The sequence below is a fragment of the Somniosus microcephalus genome, chromosome 12 (genome assembly GCF_052327205.1).
Source record: "Somniosus microcephalus isolate GS21.2 chromosome 12, FLI_Smic_1.0, whole genome shotgun sequence".
Classification (NCBI taxonomy): domain Eukaryota; kingdom Metazoa; phylum Chordata; class Chondrichthyes; order Squaliformes; family Somniosidae; genus Somniosus; species Somniosus microcephalus.
The window spans coordinates 7,929,564-7,955,717 of record NC_140998.1 but is presented as its reverse complement, the minus strand read 5'-3'; the positions used below and the strand labels follow the sequence as shown (position 1 = coordinate 7,955,717).

Genomic DNA, 26,154 nt, shown 5'->3' with positions numbered 1-26,154 from the left:
GAGGAAAGAAAAACAGGGATAAATGCAAAAGATAGGAAGGAGAAAAACAAAAGTGGCAGTCAGAGAAATCAACGGTTTAAATCAAACGTGGCCACAGTAAATAATAATTCTACTAGGTCTAAGAGCGTTAAAAAAACAAGCCTGAAGGCTTTGTGTCTTAATGCGAGGAGCATTTGTAATAAGGCGGATGAATTGTCTGTGCAAATAGAGGTAGACGAATATGATTTGGTTGGGATTACGGAAACATGGCTCAAGGATGGCCAAGACTGGGAACTCAACATCCAGGGGTATTCGATATTCAGGAAAGATAGGCAAAAAGGAAAGGGAGGTGGGGTAGCATTACTGGTTAAAGAAGGGATTAATACAATTGCAATGAAGGATATTAGCTCTGATGATGTGGAATCTGTATGGGTAGAATTGAGAAATACTAAGGGGAAAAAAACATTAGTGGGAGTGGTATATAGACCTCCAAACAGTAAGGCGGAGGTTGGGGATGGCATTAAAAAGGAAATTAAAGAAGCGTGCAATAAGGGCACAGCAGTCATCATGGGTGACTTTAATCTACATATAGATTGGGCCAACCAAATTAGTAACAATACTGTGGAGGAGGAATTCCTGGAGTGTTTATGGGATGGTTTCCTGGACCAATATGTCAAGGAACCAACCAGAGATCAGGCCATCTTAGGCTGGGTATTATGTAACGAGAAAGGATTAATTAGCAATCTTGTTGTACGAGGCCCCTTGGGTCAGAGCGATCATAATATGATCAAATTCTTCATTAAGATGGAGAATGAAGTAGTTGACTCAGAGACAAGGGTCCTCAATTTAAATAAAGGAAACTACGATCGTCTGAGGAGCGAGTTGGGTAGGATTGATTGGGGAATGGCACTCAAAGGGTTGACGGTGGATAGGCAATGGCAAACATTCAAAGACCGAATGGATGAGCTACAGAATTTGTTCATCCCAGTTTGGCATAAAAATAAAACAAAAAAGGTGACTCAACCGTGGCTAACAAGGGAAATTAGGGATAGCATAAGATCCAAGGAGAGGACATATAAATTGGCTAGAAAAAGCAATAATCCTGAGGATTGGGAGCAGTTTAGGAGTCAACAAAGGAGGACAAAGGGATTAATTAAGAAAGGGAAAATAGAATATGAGAGTAAGATAGCAGAGAACATAAAAACTGACTGTAAAAGCTTTTATAAATATGTGAAGAGAAAAAGATTGGTGAAGTCAAGCGTAGGTCCCTTACAGTCAGAATCAGGGGAATTTATAATAGGAAACAAGGAAATGGCAGACCAACTAAATACATACTTTGGTTCTGTCTTCACAAATGAGGACACAAATAACCTCCCAGAGATGCCGGGGAACATAGGGTCTAATGAGAGGGAGGAACTGAAAGAAATCAGTATTTGTAGGGAAATGGTGTTAGGAAAATTGATGGGACTGAAGGCCGATAAATCCCCAGGGCCTGATGGTCTACATCCCAGGGTACTTAAGGAAGTGGCCCTAGAGATAGTAGATGCATTGCTGGTCATCTTCCAGAACTCGATAGACTCTGGAACAGTACCCATGGATTGGAGGGTAGCTAATGTTACCCCACTATTCAAAAAAGGTGGTCGAGAAAAAGCAGGGAATTATAGACCGGTAAGCCTGACATCGGTAGTGGGGAAAATGCTAGAGTCTATTATGAAAGATGTAATAGCAGAGCACTTGGAAAGAAGTGACAGGATTGGACAAAGTCAACATGGATTTACAAAAGGTAAATCATGCGGGTGTCGGCGGGAGGCGCGAGCAGGAAGCTTTAAAAAGCTTCAGAGACCCAGGTAAGGCCTCAGACCGCAGGTGTCGGCGGGAGGCGCGAGCAGGAAGCTTTAAAAAGCTTCAGAGACCCAGGTAAGGCCTCAGACCGCGGGTGTCGGTGGGAGGCGCGAGCGGGAAGCTTTAAAAAGCTTCAGAGACCCAGGTAAGGCCTCAGACCGCGGGTGTCGGCGGGAGGCGCGAGCGGGAAGCTTTAAAAAGCTTCAGAGACCCAGGTAAGGCCTCAGACCGCGGGTGTCGGCGGGAGGCGCGAGCGGGAAGCTTTAAAAAGCTTCAGAGATCCAGGTAAGGCCTCAGACCGCGGGTGTCGGCGGGAGGCGCGAGCGGGAAGCTTTAAAAAGCTTCAGAGACCCAGGTAAGGCCTCAGACCGCAGGTGTCGGCGGGAGGCGCGAGCGGGAAGCTTTAAAAAGCTTCAGAGACCCAGGTAAGGTGTACCAATCTCCAGTCTCAGACCTCAGAGGGAAGGAGAGAGGTAAAAAGTAATCCAAGTGTGACGTCACCAGAAAGCGGGTAAGTGATTGGTTGGTGAGTATTTCTCTCTTTTGAAGCTTAAACTCTAGAATCGGGGCAGAGGGTATTTAAGAATAATATTAATAAATTTAATTAATTACATAGAATGGGAGAACAGGTGATGTGTTGCTGCTGCAATATGTGGGAGCTGGTGGACACCATTGATGCTCACGGTGATCACATTTGCAGTAAGTGTTGGCTGCTCGAGGATTTCCGGCTCCGTGTTGAAGAGCTGGAGTCCGAGCTTCAAATACTGAGACACTTCAGGGAGGGGAAGAGTTACCTGGACTCTGTGTATCAGGAGGTAGTCACACCAATTAGATTAATTAATTCAGATGTAGTCCGTGGCCAGGGTCAGGATGGTGTGACTAGAAGTGAGGCAGGTACGGGGATCCAGGAGGAAGTGTTGGAGGAGCTGCAGCCCTTGCTCTTGTCCAACAGGTTTGAGGCTCTTACTCCCTGTGAGGATGGGAACGGGGACTGCGGGGAGGATGAGCAACCCGGCCACAGCACCGTGGAGCGGGGGGGCCATTCAAGTGGGGGGAGATAAAAGAAATGTTGTAGTGGTAGGTGATAGTATCGTTAGGGGGATAGATAGAGTTCTTTGCAGCCGAGAGCGAGAGTCCCGAAGGCTGTGTTGCCTGCCCGGTGCCAGGGTTAAGGACATCTCCTCTGGGCTGGAAAGAAACTTGGAATGGGAGGGGGAGGATCCAGTTGTCATGGTCCATGTTGGTACCAACGACATAGATAGGACAAGGAAGGAGGTTCTGCTGAGGGAGTTTGAGCAGCTAGGGGTCAAATTAAAAAGCAGAACCACAAGGGTAATAATCTCTGGATTACTATCTGAGCCACGTGCAAATTTGGCTAGGGTAAATAAAATGAGAGAGTTAAATACGTGGCTCAAAGCCTGGTGTGGGAGAAATGGGTTTTGCTTCCTGGGACACTGGCATCAGTACTGGGACAGGAGAGAGCTGTTCCGTTGGGATGGACTTCACTTGGCCAGTGCTGGGACTAGAGTCCTGGTGAATCGAATAACTAGGGCTGTAGAGAGGGCTTTAAACTAATTAGTGGGGGGGAGGTTTTAAGAGAGCAAAAAATAAAAATGACAGCGGAGAAGGCAATAGAGCAAGGTAGCAGTGGGGGAATTAAAAACCAGAGCGTGTCAGGAAGGGGCAGAATGTATAATGATAAAGGTAAAGTAGTAAAAGGGGTAAAAGCAGGAATAAATTGTCAGAAAACATATTTGAAAGTTCTTTATCTGAATGCACGCAGCATTCGTAACAAAATTGACGAGTTGACGGTACAAATAACTACACATGGGTATGATCTGGTGGCCATTACGGAAACATGGCTGCAAGATAATCATGACTGGGAACTAAACATACAAGGGTATTTGACAATTAGGAAGGACAGACAGGAAGGAAAGGGAGGTGGGGTTGCTATGTTAATCAAGGATGGAATCACTGCAATAGTCAGAAATGATATTGGGTCAAAGGATCAGGATAGTGAAACAGTTTGGGTGGAGATAAGGAATAAGAAGGGGAAAAAGTCATTGGTGGGCGTAGCCTATAGGCCTCCTAACAGTGGCAACTCTGTTGGTCGGTGTATAAATCAGGAAATAGTTGGGGCTTGTAATAAGGGAACAGCTATAATCATGGGGCATTTTAACTTTCATATTGACTGGACTAATCAAATTGGGCATGGCAGCCTTGAGGAAGAGTTCATAGAGTGTATTAGGGACGGGTTCCTTGAGCAGTATGTAACTGAACCAACCAGGGGGCAGGCAATCTTAGATCTGGTCCTGTGTAATGAAACAGGATTAATAAAAAATGTCCTAGTAAAGGATCCCCTTGGAATGAGTGACCATAATATGGTTGAATTCCAAATTCAGTTTGAGGGTGAGAGAGTCGTATCTCAAACCAGCGTACTGAGCTTAAATAAAGGAGACTATGAAGGTATGAGAGTAGAATTGACTAAAGTGGACTGGGAAAACAGATTAAAGTGTAAGACGGTACAAGAGCAGTGGTCTACATTCAAGGAGATATTTCACATCTTTCAAGATAAATATATTCCATTGAGGAAAAAGGGGAGTATAAGAAAAGACAGCCATCCGTGGCTTAGTAAAGTAATAAAGGATAGCATCCGACTGAAAACAAGGGCATATAAAGTAGCCAAATCTAGTGGGAGGATAGAAGATTGGGAAGCATTTAAAAGACAGTAAACAATAACTAAAAGATTAATTAAGAAAGGGAAGATAGATTGTGAAAGTAAACTAGCAAAAAATATAAAAACAGATAGCAAGAGTTTCTACAGCTATATAAAAAGAAAAAGGGTGGCTAAAGTGAACATTGGTCCCTTAGAGGATGGGACCGGGAAACTAGTGGTGGGTAACATGGAGATGGCAAAGACGCTGAACAAATATTTTGTATCAGTCTTTACAGTAGAGGACACTAAAAATATCCCAACACTGGACAAACAGGGGGCAATGGGGGGGGGGAGGAGCTAAAGACGATTAAAATCACTAAGGAGATGGTACTCAGTAAAATAATGGGACTTAAGGCGGATAAATCCCCCGGACCTGATGGCCTACATCCTGGGGTCTTGAGAGAAGTGGCGGTAGGGATTGTGGATGCATTGGTGATTATTTTCCAGAACTCCCTGGACTCAGGAAAGGTCCCGGCAGATTGGAAAACTGCTAATGTAACACCCTTATTTAAGAAGGGAAGGAGACAAAAAGCTGGAAACTATAGACCAGTTAGCCTAACATCTGTGGTTGGTAAAATGTTGGAGTCCATTATTAAGGAAACAGTAACAGAGCATTTGGATAAACATAATTTAATAAGGCAGAGTCAGCATGGTTTTATGAAGGGGAAGTCATGTTTGACAAATTTGCTCGAATTCTTTGAGGATGTAACATACAGGGTGGATAAAGGGGAACCAGTGGATGTAGTGTATTTGGACTTCCAAAAGGCATTTGACAAGGTTCCACACAAAAGATTACTGATCAAGATAAGAAATCACGGGATTGGGGGTAATATACTGGCATGGGTGGAACATAAGAACATAATAAGAACATAAGAAATAGGAGCAGGAGTAGGCCAATCGGCCCCTCGAGCCTGCTCCGCCATTCAATAAGATCATGGCTGATCTGATCCTAACCGCCAATCCACTATCACAGAACCGTCTCCTGAATCTAACAGAATTCGACACACGAAATAGGAGCAGGATCAGGTTACACGGCCCCTGGGCCCGTTCCGCTACCCACAGGGCCATGACCGATCCGAACCTAGACTCATGTCCAAATTCCTGCCCGCTCCCCATAACCCTTAATTCCCTTTACTTCTAGGAAACTGTCTATTTCTGTTTTAAATTTATGTAATGATGTAGCTTCTACAGCTTTTTGGGGCAACATATTCCATGGACCTACCACCCTCTGAGTGAAGTAGTTCCTCCTCATCTCAGTTTTGAAAGAGCAGCCCCTTATTCTAAGACTATGCCCCCTAGTTCTAGTTTCACCCATCATCGGGAACATCCTCCCCGCATCCACCCGATCCAACCCCTTCACAATCTTATATGTTTCAATAAGATCGCCTCTCATTCTTCTGAACTCCAATGAGTAGAGTCCCAATCTACTCAACCTCTCCTCATATGTCCATCCCCTCATCCCCGGGATTAACCGAGTGAACCTTCTTTGTACTGACTCAAGAGCAAGTATGTCCTTTCTTAAGTATGGACACCAAAACTGTACGCAGATTTCCAGGTGCGGTCTCACCAATACCTTGTACAACTGAAGCAATACCTCCCTATTTTTATATTCTATCCCCCTAGCAATGAAAGCCAACATTCCATTGGCCTTCTTAATCACTTGCTGCACCTGCATACTAACCTTTTGAGTTTCGTGCACCAGGACCCCCAGATCCCTTTGTACTTCAGTACTTTCCAGTTTCTTGCCATTAAGATAATAACTTGCTCTACGATTTTTCCTGCCAAAGTGCATAACCTCACACTTTCCAGTATTGTATTCCATCTGCCAAATCTCTGCCCACTTACTTAGCCTGTCTATGTCCCCTTGCACAGAAACTCAAAAGGTTAGTATGCAGGTGCAGCAAGTGATTAAGGTGCAGCAAGTTTGGCTATCTAACAGAAAACAGAGAGTTGGGATAAATGGTTCATTCTCGGGCTGGCAATCAGTAACTAGTGGTGTTCCGCAGGGGTCAGTGCTGGGACCCCAACTCTTTACAATCTATATTAACGACTTGGAGGAAGGGACCGAGTGCAACATATCCAAGTTTGCCGACGATACAAAGATGGGAGGGAAAGCAATGAGTGAGGAGGACATAAAAAACCTGCAAAAGGACATAGACAGGCTAAGTGAGTGGGCAGAGATTTGGCAGATGCAATATAATGTTGGAAAGTGTGAGGTTATGCACTTTGGCAGAAAAAATCAAAGAGCAAGTTATTATCTAAATGGAGAGAAACTGCAAAGTGCTACAGTACAAAGGGACCTGGGGGTCCTGGTGCATGAAACACAAAAAGTTAGTATGCAGGTGCAGCAGGTGATCAGGGAGGCCAATGGAATCTTGGCTTTTATTGCAAGGGGGATGGAGTATAAAAACAGGGAAGTCTTGCTGCAGTTATACAGGGTATTGGTGAGGCCACACCTGGAATACTGCGTGCAGTTTTGGTTTCCATATTTAAGAAAAGATATACTTGCTCTCGAGGCGGTTCAGAGAAGGTTTGCTCAGTTGATTCCGGAGCTGAGGGGGTTGACGTATGAGGAAAGGTTGAGTAGGTTGGGACTCTACTCATTGGAGTTCAGAAGAATGAGAGGCGATCTTATCGAAACATATAAGATTGTGAGGGGGCTTGATCGGGTGGATGCGGGGAGGATATTTCCACTGATGGGTGAGAATAGAACTAGGGGGCATAATCTAAGAATAAGGGGCTGTGCTTTCAAAACTGAGATGAGGAGAAACTTCTTGACTCAGAGGGTAGTAAATCTATGGAATTTGCTACCCCAGAGAGCTGTGGAAGCTGCAACATTAAATAAATTGAAAATGGAGATAGACAGTTTCCTAGCAGATAAGGGAATTAGGGGTTACGGGGAGAGGGCAGGGAAGTGGACGTGAGTCTAGATTCGGATCAGCCATGATCCTATTGAATGGCGGAGCAGACCTGAGGGGCCGTATGGCCTACTCCTGCTCCTACTTCTTATGTTCTTATGACTAATCTACTGGAATTTTTTGAGGATGTAACTGGTAAAATAGATAAGGGAGAACCAGTGGATGTGGTGTATTTGGACTTTCAGAAGGCTTTCGATAAGGTCCCACATAAGAGATTAGCGTGCAAAATTAAGGCACATGGAATTGGGGGCAAGGTATTGACTTGGATAGAGAACTGGTTGGCGGACAGAAAGCAAATAGTTGGAATAAACGGGTCGTTTTCCGAGTGGCAGGCAGTGACTAGTGGGGTACCGCAAGGATCGGTCCTAGGACCCAGCTGTTCACAATATATATTAATGATCTGGACGAGGGAATTGGATGTAATATCTCCAAATTTGCAGACGACACAAAGCTGGGTGGGAGGGTAAGCTGTGAGGAGGATGTCGTGAAACTCCAGTACAATTTGGACAGGTTCGGTTATTGGGCAGAAACATGGCAAATGCACTATAATGTGGATAAATGTGAGGTTATCCACTTTGGTGGCAAAAACAGGAAGGCAGATTATTATTTGAATGGCAATAGATTGGGAGAAGGGGAAGTGCAAAGAGACCTGGGTGTTATTGTGCACCAGTCGCTGAAGGTAAGCATGCAGGTGCAGCAGGCGGTTAAGAAGGCAAATGGTATGTTGGCCTTCGTAGCAATAGGGTTCGAGTACAAGAACAAGGATGTCTTGCTGCAGTTGTACAGAGCCTTGGTGAGACCACACCTTGGCCTAGAAATTCAGTATAGCCACTTTTGGGGCGGTAAAGTCGGGCGGCCGCTAAAGTTTGCGCCCGCCGGAAAGTGGAGTCCACTTCGCCGAAATTCAGTAGCTTTGGCGAAGGAGTTCGCTCGAGCGCTAAAACTGGCGTTGCACGGCTATCTTTAGGCGCTAAGCCGGCGGTGCAGACTGATACCGCCGAGGCCGGGCGCAGCGCAGGTGCGGTCATGTTTTGATTGACAGCAGACACCCTGGCGCCGGCCAGCTCTTAAAGGGGGAAGGGTCGACTTGGTCTGCTGCCACGCCCTGGATACTGCAGCCCTCCAGCTAGGCCTAAACACTGCTGCTGGAGAGAAATAGCGCCAGGAAGGATGCAGAGGGCCCGTGAGCGAGCGCAGCGCTTCTCTGCCCATGATTTAAAGGTGCTGGTTAGGGGTCTGGAGAAGAGAAGCCATATCTTGTTCCCGGACAGTGGCAAGAAGCCTCCCAAGAGGGTGTACAGGAGAGCCTGGAGGGAAATCGCCCAGAGGGTCACAGCCAACAGCAATGTCCCCAGGACTGGTGTCCAATGCCGGAAAAAGTTTAACGACCTCACTCGGATTGTCAGGGTGAGTACCCTTTCCAGTGTCCTCCTCATCCTTGCATGTGCACCTCACATTATAGGCAAAGGGACCTCAAAGGCCTAATGGCCAGCCCTCATCCAGCAGCTATGGCACTGGCATGAACATCAATTGCACTTTCTGCACTTTACACACTGGCCAAGCTATTCGACCATGGGAGGCAGTGCATACAGCAACAGGGCACCACGCTGGCCAAGCTATTCGACCATGGGAGGCAGTGCACACAACAACAGGGCACCACACTGTACTTAGAGGCCGTCCTTTCTCTTGCAGGCCAAGCTGGCCCAGAATCTGAAGAGCCGGACTGTCACCGGGGGAGGCCGTGCCCAGTTCCAGCAGCTCAGTGACCTGGAGGAGCGCGTGGGTCGAGTCATGGGTGCCCGGGTGATTGGCCCCGTTGCAATTGGAGATGCCGACCCTGTGCTGGGCCCCAATGGTAAGGACATGACCGTTTGGACCTCTCTCGTTCCCCTTGCGCTTCAGATCTACATCCTTTGCCACTGTCCTACCAATGCGCAGAATGCCACCACTCATGCCTCCCTCGCTGACGCCCTGTCCTCACTCTAAAGCTACTCTTGTGCCTTCCTGCTTTCAGCTGGTGAGGAGGAGGTCCCTGAAGCTGCGAGTGTCAGTCCCTCGGAAGAGGAGGACGAGGAGGAGCAAGAGGAAGGCGGCACATCGGGGGAACCCTCATCCGCACCAGGGGATGGCAATGGAGGGGACACGTGTTCCCTGGAGGAGAGCCAGGGGGAAGTGTTGCAGGGGAGTGTAGCTCCTGTGCCCAGTGGCGTGCAGCCACGCGGGAAGGGTCGGCCAGCTCGGCGGCCTTCTCCCCAGAGGGAGAGTCCGGCCTCCAGTCCGGAGACGGTCCTCGCCCAGGAGGTGCGCCTCCTTGATCAAATGTCCGCGGACTCGGATCGTCGGCACACCGAGTTCATGGGGGTTGTGGCACGGTTGCCTGAGGCCATTGAGTCCCTGGCTCATAGTGTGTCCGATTTCGGGACCTCACAGGCCAGGGGTTTCGAACAAATCGCGGCAGCACAGGCCAGGGGTCTCGAACAATTCGGGGCATCACAGGACGCGAGTCGGGCACAATTTGGGGCATCACAGGACGCGAGTCGGGCCGAATTCGGGGCATCACAGGACGCGAGTCGGGCCGAATTCGGGGCATCACAGGACGCGAGTCGGGCCGAATTCAGGGCAGCACAGGACGCGAGTCGGGATGACTTCAGGGCAGCACAGGCAGCGAGTGGACAGTTGATCAGTGGTGCCGTGCAGTCACTGGCTGGTCTGATGCGGGCACAGACCAGGGCAGTACGGGCACTCACTGCTGCCACACTCGCTGTGTCACGCATGCATCGCCAGGGCACCCGCCGCGCTGTTGCAGCACAGCGGTCTGGCCTTCACCAGATTGCTGCGCTTGCTGCAGTGCTAGCCCGGCCGAGTGCCAGTGTCTCTGGCGACCAGCGAGCACCTGCCATCAGCCAGCTTGCCCCCATTGCTGCAGCCGCCACTGCCACTCCCCCAGCAAAGCTGCGACGAGCTGCTGGAGAGACTGATGCTGCCCAGCCACAGCTGCAGCAGTCGGCCCCTCGAGGGCCAGAGCTCGTCTAGGCCGACCCCCAAGGGCATCTGCCGTCACGCAATGTGCCCCTCAGGAGCCTTCCCCCAGCCTTGCAACACCCACAGGGCCCAGGTTGAGGCGGAGCAGCAGGTCGTCCAGGGGCCGGAAAAGGCTGGACAAGGACTCGCCCTCTCGGCACACAAAGTAGAGTGTGTTGGCAAATGTTTTTTTATATGGGGGTGCTTGTGCTGTCTATGGGGGGGGTTCTTTTGGTAAGGCCGAGGATGAAGGCAAATGTTTTTTTATATGGGGGTGCTTGTGCTGTCTATGGGGGGGTTCTTTTGGTAAGGCCGAGGATGAAGGCCATTTGGATGGACAAGTTTTGTTATTCCTCCCCAGGTTGTGGGAGTGAGATATGTTTTTGACTTTTTTGGGGGTGTTGTGTGTTTTTGGGTTTCATGTGGAAAGGGCCCTGAGTTTGTTCAATAAAGCTTTTTCTTTATTCAGCTTGTCCATGTGTGATGTTTCAAGTGGTTGTTGCGTTAACCGGCTGAGGGCTTGCGGAGCGGCTGCATTCATGTGCCTTCATTGCCACAAGCCATTCCCTGACAGGGGGCCTAGAAGTGTCGTTCAATAAGCCGCCGACGTACGGCCCTTGGACCTTGTGGCTCCCTCCTGGGCTGGTACTCCTCCTCCTCCTCCTCATGGTCCTCCTGCTCGTCCTCCTGAGGTGGTGGTCCAACGTGAGGTGGTGGTCCAACGTGAGGTGGCAGTGCCTGAGTCCTGCAGATAGCCAGGTTGTGCAGCATGCAGCAAACGACGACGAACTGGGAGACTCTATCCGGCGAATACTGCAGAGATCCGCCGGAGCGATCCAGGCAGCGGAACCGTTGCTTGAGGATGCCAATCGTTTGCTCTATGATGTTCCTTGTGGCTTGATGGCTTTTGTTGTATGCCTCCTCAGCAGGGGTTCTGGGCGCGCGGAGCGGGGTCATGAGCCATGTACACAAAGGATAGCCTTTGTCCCCGATAAGCCATCCTCTTGGGGGAGGCTGTGCCTGGAACATGTCAGCCACAGTAGTCTGGCGCAGGATAAATGCATCGTGGCTGCTGCCTGGAAAGCGGGTATTGACAGCTAGGATGCGCTGCCTGTGGTCACACACCAGCTGTACATTGAGGGAATGGTAGCCCTTCCGGTTGCGGTAATCCTCGGCATTGTCGATAGGTGCCCGCAAAGCCACATGTGTGCAGTCAATGGCGCCCTGCACCATGGGGAAGCCCGCTGTTCTCGCAAATCCGACTGCACGCTGCTCCTGCCTCTCTAGGGTCATGGGGAAGGAGATGAATTGGTGTCTCCTTGTGAAAAGGGCATCGGTGACCTGCCGGATGCAGCGATGCACGGCGAACTGGGATATGTTCGCTATGTCCCCAGCAGCGGCTTGGAAGGAGCCGCTTGCATAAAAGTTCAGAGCCACTGTGACCTTCACTTCCACCGACAGAGACGTTCTGCTCATCAGCTGTGGACGCAGATCTCTGTGAAGCAGCTGGCAGATCTCTGCAACCACCTCCCTTCTGAAGCGCAGCCTCTTAACACACTGCGCGGCAGTCATGGTGAGATAGGACACCTGCTGGCGGTATTCCCTGAGTGGGTAAGGACTACGTTGCCGACGCCTGATGGCCCCTCTGCGTCTAGGCATGGCTGCCCCTCTCACACAGCGTCTGCGAGCCCTTCGCACATAATGCTGGAACTGAGGGTTGGAACCCCATGCAGCCCCCATAATATACTTGCAAACAGTGAAATCACAATGAGTCAAATTTCCAAGCTCTGGCCAGAAGCCAAAAATACCTCTCCTATGTTGGCCCAAATCAGTAAGGTCTCTTCCTTGGTCTCTGTCCAGAAATCCGTTGCACTAAAGTCATTGCAGCAAAATGGCTGGCCTTTATAGTTCAGTCTAAGTGCCCTTTAATTAGCGCTCCCCGAGGCCCGCAGGGCCTCTGCTGCGTTCCACTTCACAGTTCTTAACAGCGCCACGCCCACATTGGGCGGGCGCCACTGAAGTTCCGGTTTGGGGCGCACAAACGGCATTGAACGACGAAATGACGTCATAAGTTGCGCGCGCAGCTGAGCGCGCGCAAACACTTTGCGCCGGCGCTAAATGTCTACTGAAGTTGGGCGTAGGCGCAGATCGTTCTGCGCCCGGCCGCTAAGTGCCTAGCGCTCGAGATCTACTCCTCTTATGGCGCTAACGGCTGGCGAACGCAACTGAATTTCTAGGCCCTTGAGTATTGTGTGCAGTTTTGGTCACCTTACCTGAGGAAGGACGTTCTTGCCATGGAGGGAGTGCAGCGAAGATTCACCAGGCTGATACCTGGGATGGCAGGAATGACGTATTAAGAGAGATTGTGTCGATTGGGATTATACTCACTGGAGTTTAGAAGATTGAGAGGGGATCTCATCGAAACCTATAAAATTCTGTCAGGTCTGGACAGACTAGATGCAGGAAGGATGTTTCTGATGGCCGGGGAGTCCAGAACCAGGGGTCATAGTCTAAGGATAAGGGGTAGGCCATTTAGGACTGAAATGAGGAGGAATTTCTTCACCCAGAGAGTGGTGAACCTGTGGAATTCTCTGCCACAGAGGGCGGTGGAGGCCAGTTCATTAAATATATTCAAGAAAGAGTTGGATATATTTCTTGAGGCTAAAGGGATCAAGGGATATGGGGAGAAGGCAGGGACAGGGTACTGAATTTGGATGATCAGCCATGATCTCATTGAATGGCGGAGCAGGCTCGAAGGGCCGAATGGCCTACTCCTGCTCCTATCTTCTATGTTTCTTTGTTTGCCAGCAGCTCCCACATCCCAGGAACGAATAAAAAATTAAACCTGCGCACCTCCAATTCTGGCCTCTTGTACATTTACGATTTCATTCGCTCCACCATTGGCTTCGATCGTCTTGGCCCTAAGCTCTGGAATTCCCTCCCTAAACCTCTCTGCCTTTCTCTCCTCCTTTAAGATGCTCTTTTAACCTACCTCTTTGACCAAGTTTTTTTGCCATCTGGTGTAATATGTGGCTCGGTGTCAAATTTTCTTTGATAACGCTCCTGTGAAGCACCTTGGGACGTTTTACGTTAAAGGTGCTATATAAATGCAAGTTGTTGTTGATCCAATGTCACCTGATCAAACCTCCAGGAATATATCCAACCAGAGTTGGTAACCCTGGGCTACAGACTAGTTTAATGAATAGACCATGAATGCGGCACTCGTTGAACCTGTGCTTGTTTAAATATTAACTTGTGTCTCCGGCTCAGTCTCATGTGTAATAACAAACAGCCTGCGGCCCACTGTAGGTTTATAACCAGCGCAGGTAGCAGATCAAATGTAAATAGAATATCACAGACTGGCCAATGATCTGATCCGGTTATCGTTCCCTCTCCTGTGACCGGCCATTCTGGACTTTGCTTGGCTGGGGTAGGTAGGTTTACTAACAGTTGATTGGGCCTGACTGCACCCCACAAATATGGGGGCGGGGGAGAGGGAGGCAGCATCCTTGAACTTTGACCCCCGAACTCTCACCTGCGACTGCAGCAGCTGCTCCTCCATGTCCCGCTGCATCTCCTGGTCGCGGCCACTGACTCCCAGCGTCTCGCCTGCCGTCTCCAGCCAACGCTCCAGCGCTGCGGCTCGCTCCCGGCAGACATGGAGGTCCTCCAGTGACTGCGGGAGAGGGAGGGAGAGAGAGAGAGGGAGAGGGAGAGGGAGAAAGAGAGGAGAGCGGGAGAGGGAGGGAGGGAGAGCGGGAGAGGGGAGAGGGAGAGAGTGAGGGAGAAAGAGAGGGGAGAGGGAGGGAGAGGAAGGGAGAGAGAGGGGGGAGGGAGAGGGAGGGAGAAAGAGAGAGGAAGGGAGATGGAGGGAGGGAGATGGAGGGGGAGGGAGGGAGAGGGAGAAGGAGGAAGGGAGGGGGAGAGGGAGGGAGAAGGAGAGGGAGAGAGAGAGAGGGAGGGAGGGGAAGGGAGAGAGAGATGGAGGGAGAGGGAGAGGGAGGGAGGGGGAGAGAGAGAGGGAGGGAGGGAGAGAGGGGGAGGGAGGGAAGGAGAGAGGGAGGGAGAGAGAGAGGGAGAGGGAGGGAGGGAAGGAGAGAGGGAGGGAGAGAGAGGGAGAGGGAGGGAGGGAGGGGGTCAGGAGGGGAAAGAGGGAGGGAGGGGGAGAGAAAGGGAGGGAGAGAGGGAGGGAGTGAGAAAGGGAGGGAGAGAGGGAGGGAGCGAGAGAGGAAGAGAGAGAGAGGAAGGGAGGGAGAGGGAAAGGGATAGGGAGAAAGAGAGAGATAGGGAGGGAGAGAGATGAAGGGAGGGAGGGCGGAGAGATAGGGAGAGGGAGGGGTAGAGAGAGGGAGAGAGAGGGAGGGAGAATGAGAGCGAGAGAGGGATAGAGAGGGAGAGAGAGAGAGGGAGGGAGGGATAGGGAGAGGGGGAGGAAGTGTAAGGAAAAGAGGGAGGGGGAGAGAGGGATGGGGCAAGATGGAGGGGAAGGGAGTAAGAGGGAGAGAGGGAGGGAAGAGGAGGGAGGAGGATGGAGGGACAGACAGAGAGAGAGGCAGGTAGGAATGGAGGGAGAGAGGGAGAGACAGAAGGGGAGGAAGAGGGGAGGGAGGGAGTGAGGGTGAGAGGGATGGAAGAATTCAGGGAGAGGGAGTGAGGGAGGAACGGAGGGATTGAGAGAAGGAGAGAGGAAGGGAAGAAAGAAAGGACGGGGACAAAAAAATGTAAATGAACGAAGCTCAAATGCACGCTTCTTTTTAACCAAAACCTTCACAAAGTCTACCTGGCGGAGCTGGTGTCAGGTGGTTGCTGTAATGGGTTGGAAGAGTCAGTCCAATGATCGCAGTGCGCCTGTGTGACGGGATGTGATACGTACCAGAGCAGTGTATTTACATTGCAACGAGTGACTTGTACCTGAGCTGGGAAAGGGACAGGATCACAGGTCGCAGAGACAGCTCGCTGCGCTTATCGGAGAATTCAATCTGCTCACTGGCAGGTGCAGCAGTAAAACAAGTCAGACCAGTCCAGTGAACCCTGATCAAGTTCGAGTGTACGAAAGGAATGCCACACAAACACGTTAAACACTGCACTGCCCTAGGTAAAAACAAAGCCTTCCATTTCTACTAGAGGATTGGTTAACAGACAGAAAACAGAGAGTGGGGATAAATGGGTCTTTTTCAGGTTGGCAGGCTGTAACTAGTGTGTTGTTGCAAGGATCAGTGTTGGGGCCTCAGTATTCACAATCTATTAATGACCTAGATGAAGGGACCGAGTGTAATGGATCCAAGTTTGCTGATGATACAAAGTAAGGTGGGACAGTAAGCTGTGAGGAGAACACAACGAATCTGCAAAGGGATAAAGATAGACTGAGTCCGGAGGCATACTGATCTGGTTTAAAACAGAACTTAAGAATTACATCAAATTTATAAAAAAGGGCGAAAACCATATGTGGCTCAAACTTGAGAGGGAGATTATCTCAAACACCCAAGATGTTTACATTTGCGCACTTTATATCCCTCCAATCGATTCCCCGTACTACAAAGAGGACACCTTCTCCAACATGGAGGGGGAAATTATCCAATACCAGGCCCAGGGGAACGTGTTGATCTGTGGGGACCTCAATTCAAGAACGGGCGAAGAACCAGACTTCACCAATAATCAGGGAAACAATTACGTATTCGGGAATAACCACTTTGACATCCCTTCCCTTCCATACAGGCATAACTGCGACAAGCAGTCAAATACCAACGGTAAACAGCTACTACAGCTCTGTCGAAACCTGGGTCTGTACATTGTCAATGGTAGGTTCATAGGAGACCTCCTAGGAAGATCGACCTACTGCTCACCTCTTGGCTGCAGCACAGTAGACTATATGATTACAGACTTGGACCCATCCTCTTTCAGAGCATTCACAGTCAAACCACAAACAACACTGTCAGATCACAGTCAAATTACTATGTTTCTCAAAAAGACAGAAACAAACAACATAGAAACACAACCCAGTAAACTGTACAACACCAAAAAATCGTACAGATGGGCCAAAAACGACACGGAAAAATACCAGAAAACAATTAGCAATGCATCAACTCAAGCTCTCTTAGACACCTTTCTGGATAACATATACACTCACAATAAAGAAGGCGTAAACCGGGCAGTTAGTAAACTAAACAATATTTTAGATAATTTGGCAACAAATGCAAACTTGAAAGCTCGCAAGAACAAACCCAAAACAAAAAACTATGAAAAATGGTTTGACCATGATTGCCATAACATGAGGAAAAAACTTAGAAAACTATCAAACCAAAAACACAGACATCCAGAAAACGAGGAATTACGCCTTACTTATTGTCAGACGCTAACACAATACAGAAACACACTCAGGACCAAAAAAGAGCAATTTATTAAGAATACACTCAGCTCCATGGAGGAATCCATTGAGTCGAATTGTTTCTGGGACAACTTGAAAACACTACACAAAAAACAACACGACGATTTGTCCATTCAAAATGGGGACACATGGGTAAACCACTTTGAAAAATTATACCAGAAAAACACACTAGGACCAGAGCAACACCAAATACGCAAAAAACTTGAAAAGCTTGAAATGGCCATAAAAGATAACCAAAACCCGCTAGACGCCATAATAACAGAAAAAGAACTTCTTGAAAAACTCAAGGACCTGCGACCAGGAAAAGCTTGCGGGACAGACGGCATACTAAACGAGATGATTAAACACGCAGACGACAAACTGAAACTGGCTATCCTAAAACTCTTCAACTTGGTTCTGAGTGTCGGTTATTTCCCTGACATCTGGAACAAAGGACTCATAACACCCATATACAAAAGTGGGGACAAAATCGACCCAAACAACTATCGAGGCATCTGTGTAAACAGTAACCTGGGGAAGGTATTCTGTAGCATCATAAACAAAAGACTTATAAACTTCCTTGAAGAGCACAATGTCTTGAGTAAAAGCCAAATTGGATTCCTGCCAAACTATAGAACATCTGATCATATCTTCACCCTACAGACCCTAATTGACAAACACGTTCACCATAACAAAAGCAAAATCTACGCATGCTTTGTAGATTTCCAGAAGGCTTTCGACTCCATCTGGCATGACGGTTTATTCCTGAAACTTATCGAAAGCGAGGTAGGAGGTAAAACATATGATGTAATTAAATCAATGTATACAAACAATAAATGTGCAGTTAAAATTGGAGACAAACAAACAAAATACTTCCCACAGAGGCGGGGGGTGACGCAGGGCTCGCCAATCTCACCGACACTCTTTAATATTTACATTAATGGATTGGCAAAACTACTTGAACAATCTACAGCACCCGGCCTCACCCTATATGAATCCAAGGTTAAATTCCTCCTCTATGCCGACGACCTGGTTCTGCTGTCACCAACTAAGGAGGGTCTACAGCAGAACCTGGACCTGCTGGAGTCGTACTGCCAGACTTGGGCCCTGACAATAAATCCCCAAAAAACCAAAGTCCTTGTGTTCCAGCAAAGATCCAAACAACATGGACCCACAATAAATTTCACAGTAGGAACAACCAAAATTGAACAAACCACTCACTACACATACTTGGGCTTAAAAATCAGTTCTACGGGAAACTTCAAACTGGCTGTGAATGAACTGAAAGAGAAAGCAAGAAGGGCTTTCTATGCCATCAAAAAATCAATCCACGGTGGCATAGTGGTTAGCACTGTTGCCTCACAGCGCCAGGGACCCGGGTTCAAATCTGGCCTCGGGCGACTGTCTGTGTGGAGTTTGCACATTCTCCCTGTGTCTGCGTGGGTTTCCTCCGGGTGCTCCGGTTTCCTCCCACAGTCCAAAGATGTGCAGGTTAGGTTGATTGGCTGTGATAAATTGACCTAGTGTTAGGGGATTAAATACGTGGGGTTGCGGGGATGGGGTGGGATGTGTGTCGGTGCAGGCTCGATGGGCCGAAATGGCCTCTATCTGCACTGTAGATTCTGTGATTCTGTGAAATCCCAATTAGCATTTGGCTCAAAATTTTCAAATCAGTAATTGAACCAATTGCACTCTATGGCAGTGAGGTCTGGGGACCACTAACACAACAAGATTTTGCAAAATGGGACAAACACCCAATTGAGATCCTACATGCGGAATTCTGTAAAAGTATCCTCCGGACTCAAAGGAAAACAGTAAACAACGCATGCAGGGCGGAACTAGGCCAATACCCATTAATAATCACTATCCAAAAAAGAGCCACCAAATTTTGGAATCACCTACAAATGAGCAACCCCCAATGCTATCACTACGACGCCCTGAAATGCCAAGAGCTGACCATAAAGAAGAATACCCTCAGTCAACTAGTCCTGGGACTCAATAAAGTAACTAATAACAATACTAACAATAACCAGCCCCAGGACAGTGACAGGGTAACACAAAGAATTCGACCCAACACAATCGTCGCTCAGCAAAAGGAAAAATATCTGTCATATTGGGCAGAAACAACAAAAACCCAAAGCAAACTCAATTGCTACTTGGCCCTAAACAGACAATACAACATAGCTGATTACCTGACCATGGTAAAGGATAACAAACTGAGAAGAACCTTGACAAGGTACAGACTTAGCGAACATAGCCTAGCAATCGAAAAAGGCAGACACAGGCAGACCAGGCTGCCAAGAGAAGACAGGATATGCTCTCACTGCAGTCAGGGAGTAGTTGAGACAGAGATGCACTTCCTCACAGCCTGTGGAAAATATCAGGGCATCAGAGAGAATTTCTATCAAAAATTCTCACAAATATGCCCTGAATTCAGAAATCTGACTGACAACCAAAAACTCCCATTCCTACTGGGGGAGGAGAGAAGCTGTGTAACACTGGCGGCACACTATGTTACAGCTTGCCATGAACAGAGGGACAACCAGTAAACTAAGACAAGAGTATATATAAACAAGGCGAAAATATATTTATAAACTCAGGGATATACCTGTTTATACACTGTATGAATGGAACCGCGTTTATGTGTTCAACCATAAATGTATTTTGATGCTTTGGCAACATAAGATGTACCTTATCATGCCAATAAAGCGATTTGTATTATTGTATTGTATTGAGTGGGCAGTAAGGTGGCAGATGGATTATAATGTAGGAAAATGTGAGGTTATTCACTTTGGTAGGAAGGAAAAAAAAAGAATATTTTTTAAATGGTGAGAAACTTGTAAATGCTGGTGTTCAGAGAGATTTGGGTGTCCTCGTGCAAGAAACACAGAAAGCTAGCATGCAGGTACAGCAAGCAAAAAGGAAGGCAGATGGCATGTTGGACTTTATTGCAAGGGGTTGGAGTATAAGAGTGAGGAAGTCTTGCTCCAATTGTACAGGGCCTTGGTGAGACCACACCTGGAGTACTGGGCACAGTTTTGATGATCTTATCTAAGGAAGGATATACTTGCTGACGTAAGTGTAGTGTATGTAACTGTCTACCTTTAAGAGAACTATTTTAGGTGTGGCACTACTTGTTTGGCTTCTGTATACGGTAATACCGACGGTGACCACACCGGTATATAAGTGCTGTGGCATGATTTATAGGGCAGATTCGCCCTGACCTTCGAATAGTAAAGTCCTGTTTGTTTGTTACTCCTGAAGTCTGTGTCGTTATTAACTGCACAACCCACAGACTTTACAGTGGCGACGAGTCCGATCGTACCCTGCGGCAAGACTACCAAAGCAACTAAAGAGCGTCGAAGAGAGGCAACCGCCCTCGTCGTTCTGCTGGGAGAAAACACGAGGCTGCAGCAATAGAAAGGAGGAAGACTTTAGCAACAAAAGCTTCCATCAGCAACAGGCACTGACTGTCCCTTCTGCCACGGTGCGGAGTGAGCCGATCAGCAGGAAGCAAGGCGGCCACGGAGACTGTGAGTAAGGGAAAGTGTAAAGAATATCCGGAGGATAAGGGCTGTGCACTCGACCACGGTCGAGGGGGAAAGGAGCCGGACGGAAAGTCGGGTCCAACGGCGTCGTGAGACAGCCAGACCGCGATCGGCGGGAAAGCCGGGCAGCGACCGAAGCCACGAAGCGCTGAGACCGGGAGCGTAGGCGCGGGAAGAGAGAAACTCAGCCGCAGCCGGGGAGGGAAGCACCGGACTGCGAGAGGGCTGGGAGGTGAATGGGAACCGAGCGTGCGGGAGAAACAGAGCCGACCAAGGGAGACTGCACAAGAGCCAGTCCAGCGGCTGAACTGTTCTCCGCCAACGGGAGTACCCAGCGCCGGTAGAGCCGAGCGGGCGGGAGAGAGAGAGACAGAGCCGAGCAAGGGGAGAGAGACTGCGCGAGAGCCAGTCCAGCGGCTGAACTGTTCTCCGTCAACGGGGTGTACCCAGAGCCGGTAGAGCCGTGCGAGCGGGAGAGAGAGACAGAGCCGAGTAAGGGGAGCTGTGCGAGAGCCAGCCCAGCGGCTGAACCTGTCCGCTGTGGGGAAAGCGTACCCCTCCCACCAGGGAAGAAACGCGGGAAGCTGCCATTAGGCGGAGAAGACGACAGACGCGGGAAACCGCCATTGAAGGGGCGGGGAGAGAAGGAAAGAGCGGGAAACCACCATTTTCGCGGGAAAAGCTGCCATCTTAGAAAAAAAAAAAAAAATAATAATAATTTAAAGAAATACTTGTGTTGTTCCCAAGGAAAGGAAGATGCCTGAGCGTGGGGACATCAACGATTTTAATTCTGAGATAGAAGACTGGACCACGTACGTGGAACGTATTGAGATACATTGTAAGGCTAATAAAATAGCAAAGGATGAAAAAGCTTTAACCTTACTTAACATAATGGGTGCGAAAACATTCGGGTTGTTGAAGCATCTTCTCTCACCAGCTAAACCGGCGGATCAGACTTTCGATGATATTGTAGCAGTGCTGAAGGATCACTTGAACCCCGCACCGTTGATGTTGGCTGAACGATTCAAATTCTATGCAAGAACGCAACGGAAAGACGAAAGCAACGCGGAATACTTGGTCGAACTGCGTAGGCTAGCAAAACACTGCCAGTTCGGAGGGAATCTGACAGAGGCACTGCGAGACAAGTTCGTATGCGGATTGTCCAAGGAAGGGACGCAAAAGCGACTACTCGAAGAGAACGATCTTCCACTGGATAAGGCTGTCCTTATCGCAGCATCAAACGAAGCCGCAGCGAAAGGAACTGCGGAAATGCAGCTAAAGGCAGCGGCACTCGGTGTGGACCAAATTACCTCGAGTATAACAAAATGCTATCGCTGTGGGAAGACAACACACGATCAGAACCAATGCTGGTTTAAGAACCAGGAATGTAGGAAATGTGGCAAACTGGGTCACATCACTAAGGTATGCCGGTCAGGGAAGAAGACCAACAACCAAAGGAAGCCATCACAGGAAAAGTACAACAAGGTACACAAGGTGGCTGAGAAGAGTTCAGACGAACAGAATTCAGACTCAGACCCAAACGGCCAGGAGCTGGGTAGTCTGAGAATTCATAATGTGAGTAAGGAAGCTGACCTACAAACTATCTGGGTCATGCTAAAAATAGCTGGAGTCCAAGTGAAAATGGAGTTGGACACTGGATCAGCTGTATCAGTCATAAATCGAAGGGATTACCACAGGCTATTCTCACATATACCCTTAAGAGATACCAAGTTCGTATTGCAGACATACACGGGGCATAAAGTATACCCCATGGGAAAGATAAGAGTCAAGGTGAGAGATAGGGGTAAAGAACACCCAAGAATGAACTTATACGTACTACCTGAGGGAGGACCACCACTTCTAGGACGGGAGTGGATCAAGAAAATAGACATGGAATGGCACTACCTACAAGCAATGACGAGTGAGGACTCGGTGCAGACAAGCAGCTCAGACTCTGAGCCGGAAGACGATAAGTCCAGCCCAAGTATGAAAAACAAGGTTAACATGAACTCACTGACTAAGGTTGGAAAAACGATGGCGTGTATAAAGACAGAGAATTCTGAGTCTGTTCAAGTTACAGACATATGCATTACGGAGGAACACCGGGCTCGAACTCAACGTTATCTCAAAGTACGACAACAATTAGAACAATTGAGTTACCGTCTCGTACAAGAGATGAAAACAATGAAAAAGTTCTATGACACCGAATGGGAGAGTCTGGAAAGACAACAGAGCCTGCTGGCTCAAGCAGAGAGCGACCATAGAGCCATCGTGACCAATTACCGATCACATCTCCCTTATGATGTTCAGGAGTTAGAATATTTGCATGATCTAGAGATACAGCATAAAGGCAAACCACGCTACACTGAGGATTTTGTCCTGCAATTGGAGACGGAGCTAGTGCAGGCAAGGTTAAGAGAAGCTGAATCGCAATGTGCACTTAAAGAGATGCAGAAAAAAATCTTGGACATAGAAAAGAGAAACGCTTCTTTACCTGATGAGAATAACGTGGCCATGTTGCAAGAGGAGCTTATAGGGGCGAAACTGAAAGAAGCTAAGCAAAGGATGTTGGAACTTGAAACACAGAACCAAATCAGCAGTAACCAGCTATGTCGAGCAGAGAAGGAGTGCAATGGTCTACAGGAGAAGGTGCAATATCTCTCAGCCCAGAATAAGGGACTACTCACTCAGTTAAATGAAAGTAAAGGGAAAATGGCTGAGATAGACTGCAAGAATAAAGAAGATTTGATGGCAGTGAGACTTTGAGAGGCAGATAGCATAGCAGCCTTGGCTGAACTCCAACCGAAAATTGCAAAAGAAGCAAATGAAGAGGAATCTTCAGGAAGCCAGGATTTTATTCCAGTTCTTCTCTACGACTCCTTACAAGCAGAGTGTGAGAAGTTGAAAGAACAGTATGAACAGGCCCAGGCTATAATTCTGGAGGGGGTTAACTCGGCAACCTCCGAAAAGCTAGTTTCAGTAGAAGCATATGAGCAACTAAAGGTTGAACATGAGCAAGAAGTCCAAAGGCTGCAGGAAATTCTTGATGAGCTCAAGGCCAAGACAGACTCATCGGTAGAAGTTCCATCCATAGATGAGAAATTAGAGGTGAAAGACATGGCAGAACATGAAAGACAAGATGTCCAAGAACTCATAAAAATATTGAAGGAAACCCAAGACAAATATGAGGCGGCAATGACCGAGGTTCAACAACTTGAAGAACAGATTCAACTGGGAATCCTTTCAGTGGAAGAAAAGGAAACTGTAAGAAACACAGAGACTGTAAGAATGGCCCCTGAACATGAGCTAGAGAGCATCAAGGCACAACTTCTCCGAGCGCTGAAAGCCAAAGTACAAGAGGAAAAGAAGGTGAAAGCATTGGAGGAAAAGGTGGATGAAATGGAGAAGACTCTGATCCACAGTGTTCCCGTGGAAGAGTTAACAGTCAGCCAACTCCTTCATATGCTGAGGGACAAGACTCTGCAATGGGAACAATCTGAACACGAGCTTCAATCTTCAAAGGGAAGGAGTTCGGAGCTCTCAAAAGTTATGGAAATAGCTGAGTTTGCAACACAGATTTTACTGGGATGCCAAAAGTACGCTGAATCACGTCTATGTGAACAACAGAATGTTGAAACAGCTGCTCCAGTAGAAGGATTGAATAGCCCGATCAATCAATCCCCGATGGAAGGGGAAGTATTGAAATCACAAATGAGGTCCTTAGTGAAGGATTTGCAGGAAACCCAGGAAGAGCGGGATGACTATGAACGCATGAAGAAGTCCCTTCAGGAAAGATGTCTAGGGAGGGAACAACAGTCGGCTAACGTCCAGTTGGGTAAGGAAGAAGTAGCAGGCCCTCTCGCTAGACTAGCTCAGGATGACACCGAATATTACCATGACCTGTTGAGTGACACGGAATATTACGAGGACTTGGTCTGCCCAGCTTGTGATGAAAACTCCCAAAGTGCAGAAATCAGGATGAAGCACTTAAAGTCTAAGGAACATAGGGAGATGGTGGCGCTACAGCTGGCAGCTGAGAAGGGAGCCCCGAGAGTCTCCAAGAAGCAAAAAAGGAAAAGCCGAAGCCGAAGATTAAACCATCTAAATCATTATCACTTCTAATGGGAAAGTAGGGAAAAATTACTAAGGCAGTCCAGCTGTTTGTAAAAGTCAGCACTGCTGGTTCAGCAGGACGGAAGTTCAAGCTGTTACGTCAAGGGAAAGACTATTGGATGAGTCACGCTAGCAATGTGAACCGGCTACACCACAGAGATGTTGTTCGGACCGAGTCAAGACCAGAGACTGAATCTGTGAACTGTTCCCACAGAGACTGAACCTGTGAACTGTTTTCCGCAGAGACTATATCTGTAAATTGTTTTACATGAAGTTGAATATATGTTATGTTTAATGGGGAATACGTATGTTGTAAGCTAAAAAGGGAGGATTGTAGTGTATGTAACCGTCTACCTTTAAGAGAACTATTTTAGGTGTGGCACTACTTGTTTGGCTTCTGTATACGGTAATACCGACGGTGACCACACCGGTATATAAGTGCTGTGGCATGATTTATAGGGCAGATTCGCCCTGACCTTCGAATAGTAAAGTCCTGTTTGTTTGTTACTCCTGAAGTCTGTGTCGTTATTAACTGCACAACCCACAGACTTTACAGTAAGAAAACTACTAGGCACTTGGTTTAAGCGTTAGACAAAGCTTTAATCAACTGTTTTACACATGGAAGTCTGGTTGTGTCCTCACTTGTTCCTGTTAAGAATGTCCTGCGCAAGCTGGGCCCGTGCCCGAGTATTTATACTCTCCCTGGACAGCGCCACCCGTAGGCCGCTCAGTATTATTTCATAAGTCTTTCTTTCATGAATGACTGATTCATGTCACTTGCCTTGGAGGTGGTGCAGCGAAGGTTCACCAGACTGATTCCTGGGATAAGAGGGCTGTCTTATAATGAGAGATTGTGTAGAATGGGCCTATACTCTAGAGTTTAGAAGAATGAGAGGTGATCTCATTGAAACATACAAGATTCTGAAGGGGATTGACAGGGTAGATGGTGAAAGGTTGTTTCCCCTGGCTGGAGTGTCTAGAACTAGGGGGCACAGTCTCAGGATAAGGCGTCGGCCATTTAACACTGAGATGAGGAGGAATTTCTTCACTCAGAGGGTTGGGAATCTTTGGAATTCTCTACCCAGAGGGCTGTGGATGCTGAGACTTTGAGTATATTCAAGGCTGAGATAGATAGATTTTTGAACTCCAGGGAGTCAAGAGATATGGAGATCAGGCGGAAAAGTGAGGTCGAAGATCAGCCATGATCTTATTGAATGGCGGAGCAGGCTCGAGGGGCTATATGGCCTATTCCTGCTCCTATTTCTTATGTTCTTATGTACAGCGCCTTTCACGACCTCAGGACGTTCCAAAGCGCTTCACAGCCAATGAAGTACTTTTGAAGTGTAGTCACTGTTGTAATGTAAGAAACGTGGCAGCCGATTTGTGCACAGCAAGCTCCCACCAACAGCAATGTGATAACAACCTGATAATCTGTTTAGTGATGTTGGTTGAGGGATAAATACCGGGGAGAACTCCCCTGTGCTTCTTCGAATAGTACCAAGGGATCTTTTATGTCCGCCTGAAAGAGCAGACAGGGCCTCGGTTTACAGTCTCATCTGAAAGATGGCACCTCCGATGGTGCAGCACTCACGTACTAGGATTCCCCTCCTCTCCTGAAGGTGCTGACTCTCACTGGGGTACAGGTCCCCATCT

General features: G+C 48.1%; 1 protein-coding gene across 1 annotated transcript in view; it reads right to left on the bottom strand.

Annotated features, from left to right (window-relative positions):
• The window catches only part of LOC147109011 (uncharacterized), a 552,618-nt gene that overhangs the window by 257,686 nt on the left and 268,778 nt on the right, over window positions 1-26,154 (bottom strand). The window contains exon 42 of the mRNA XM_086002569.1: window positions 14,012-14,152. Within this exon, the coding sequence (XP_085858695.1) occupies window positions 14,012-14,152 (141 nt within the window). The remainder of the gene's footprint in view (window positions 1-14,011; window positions 14,153-26,154) is intronic.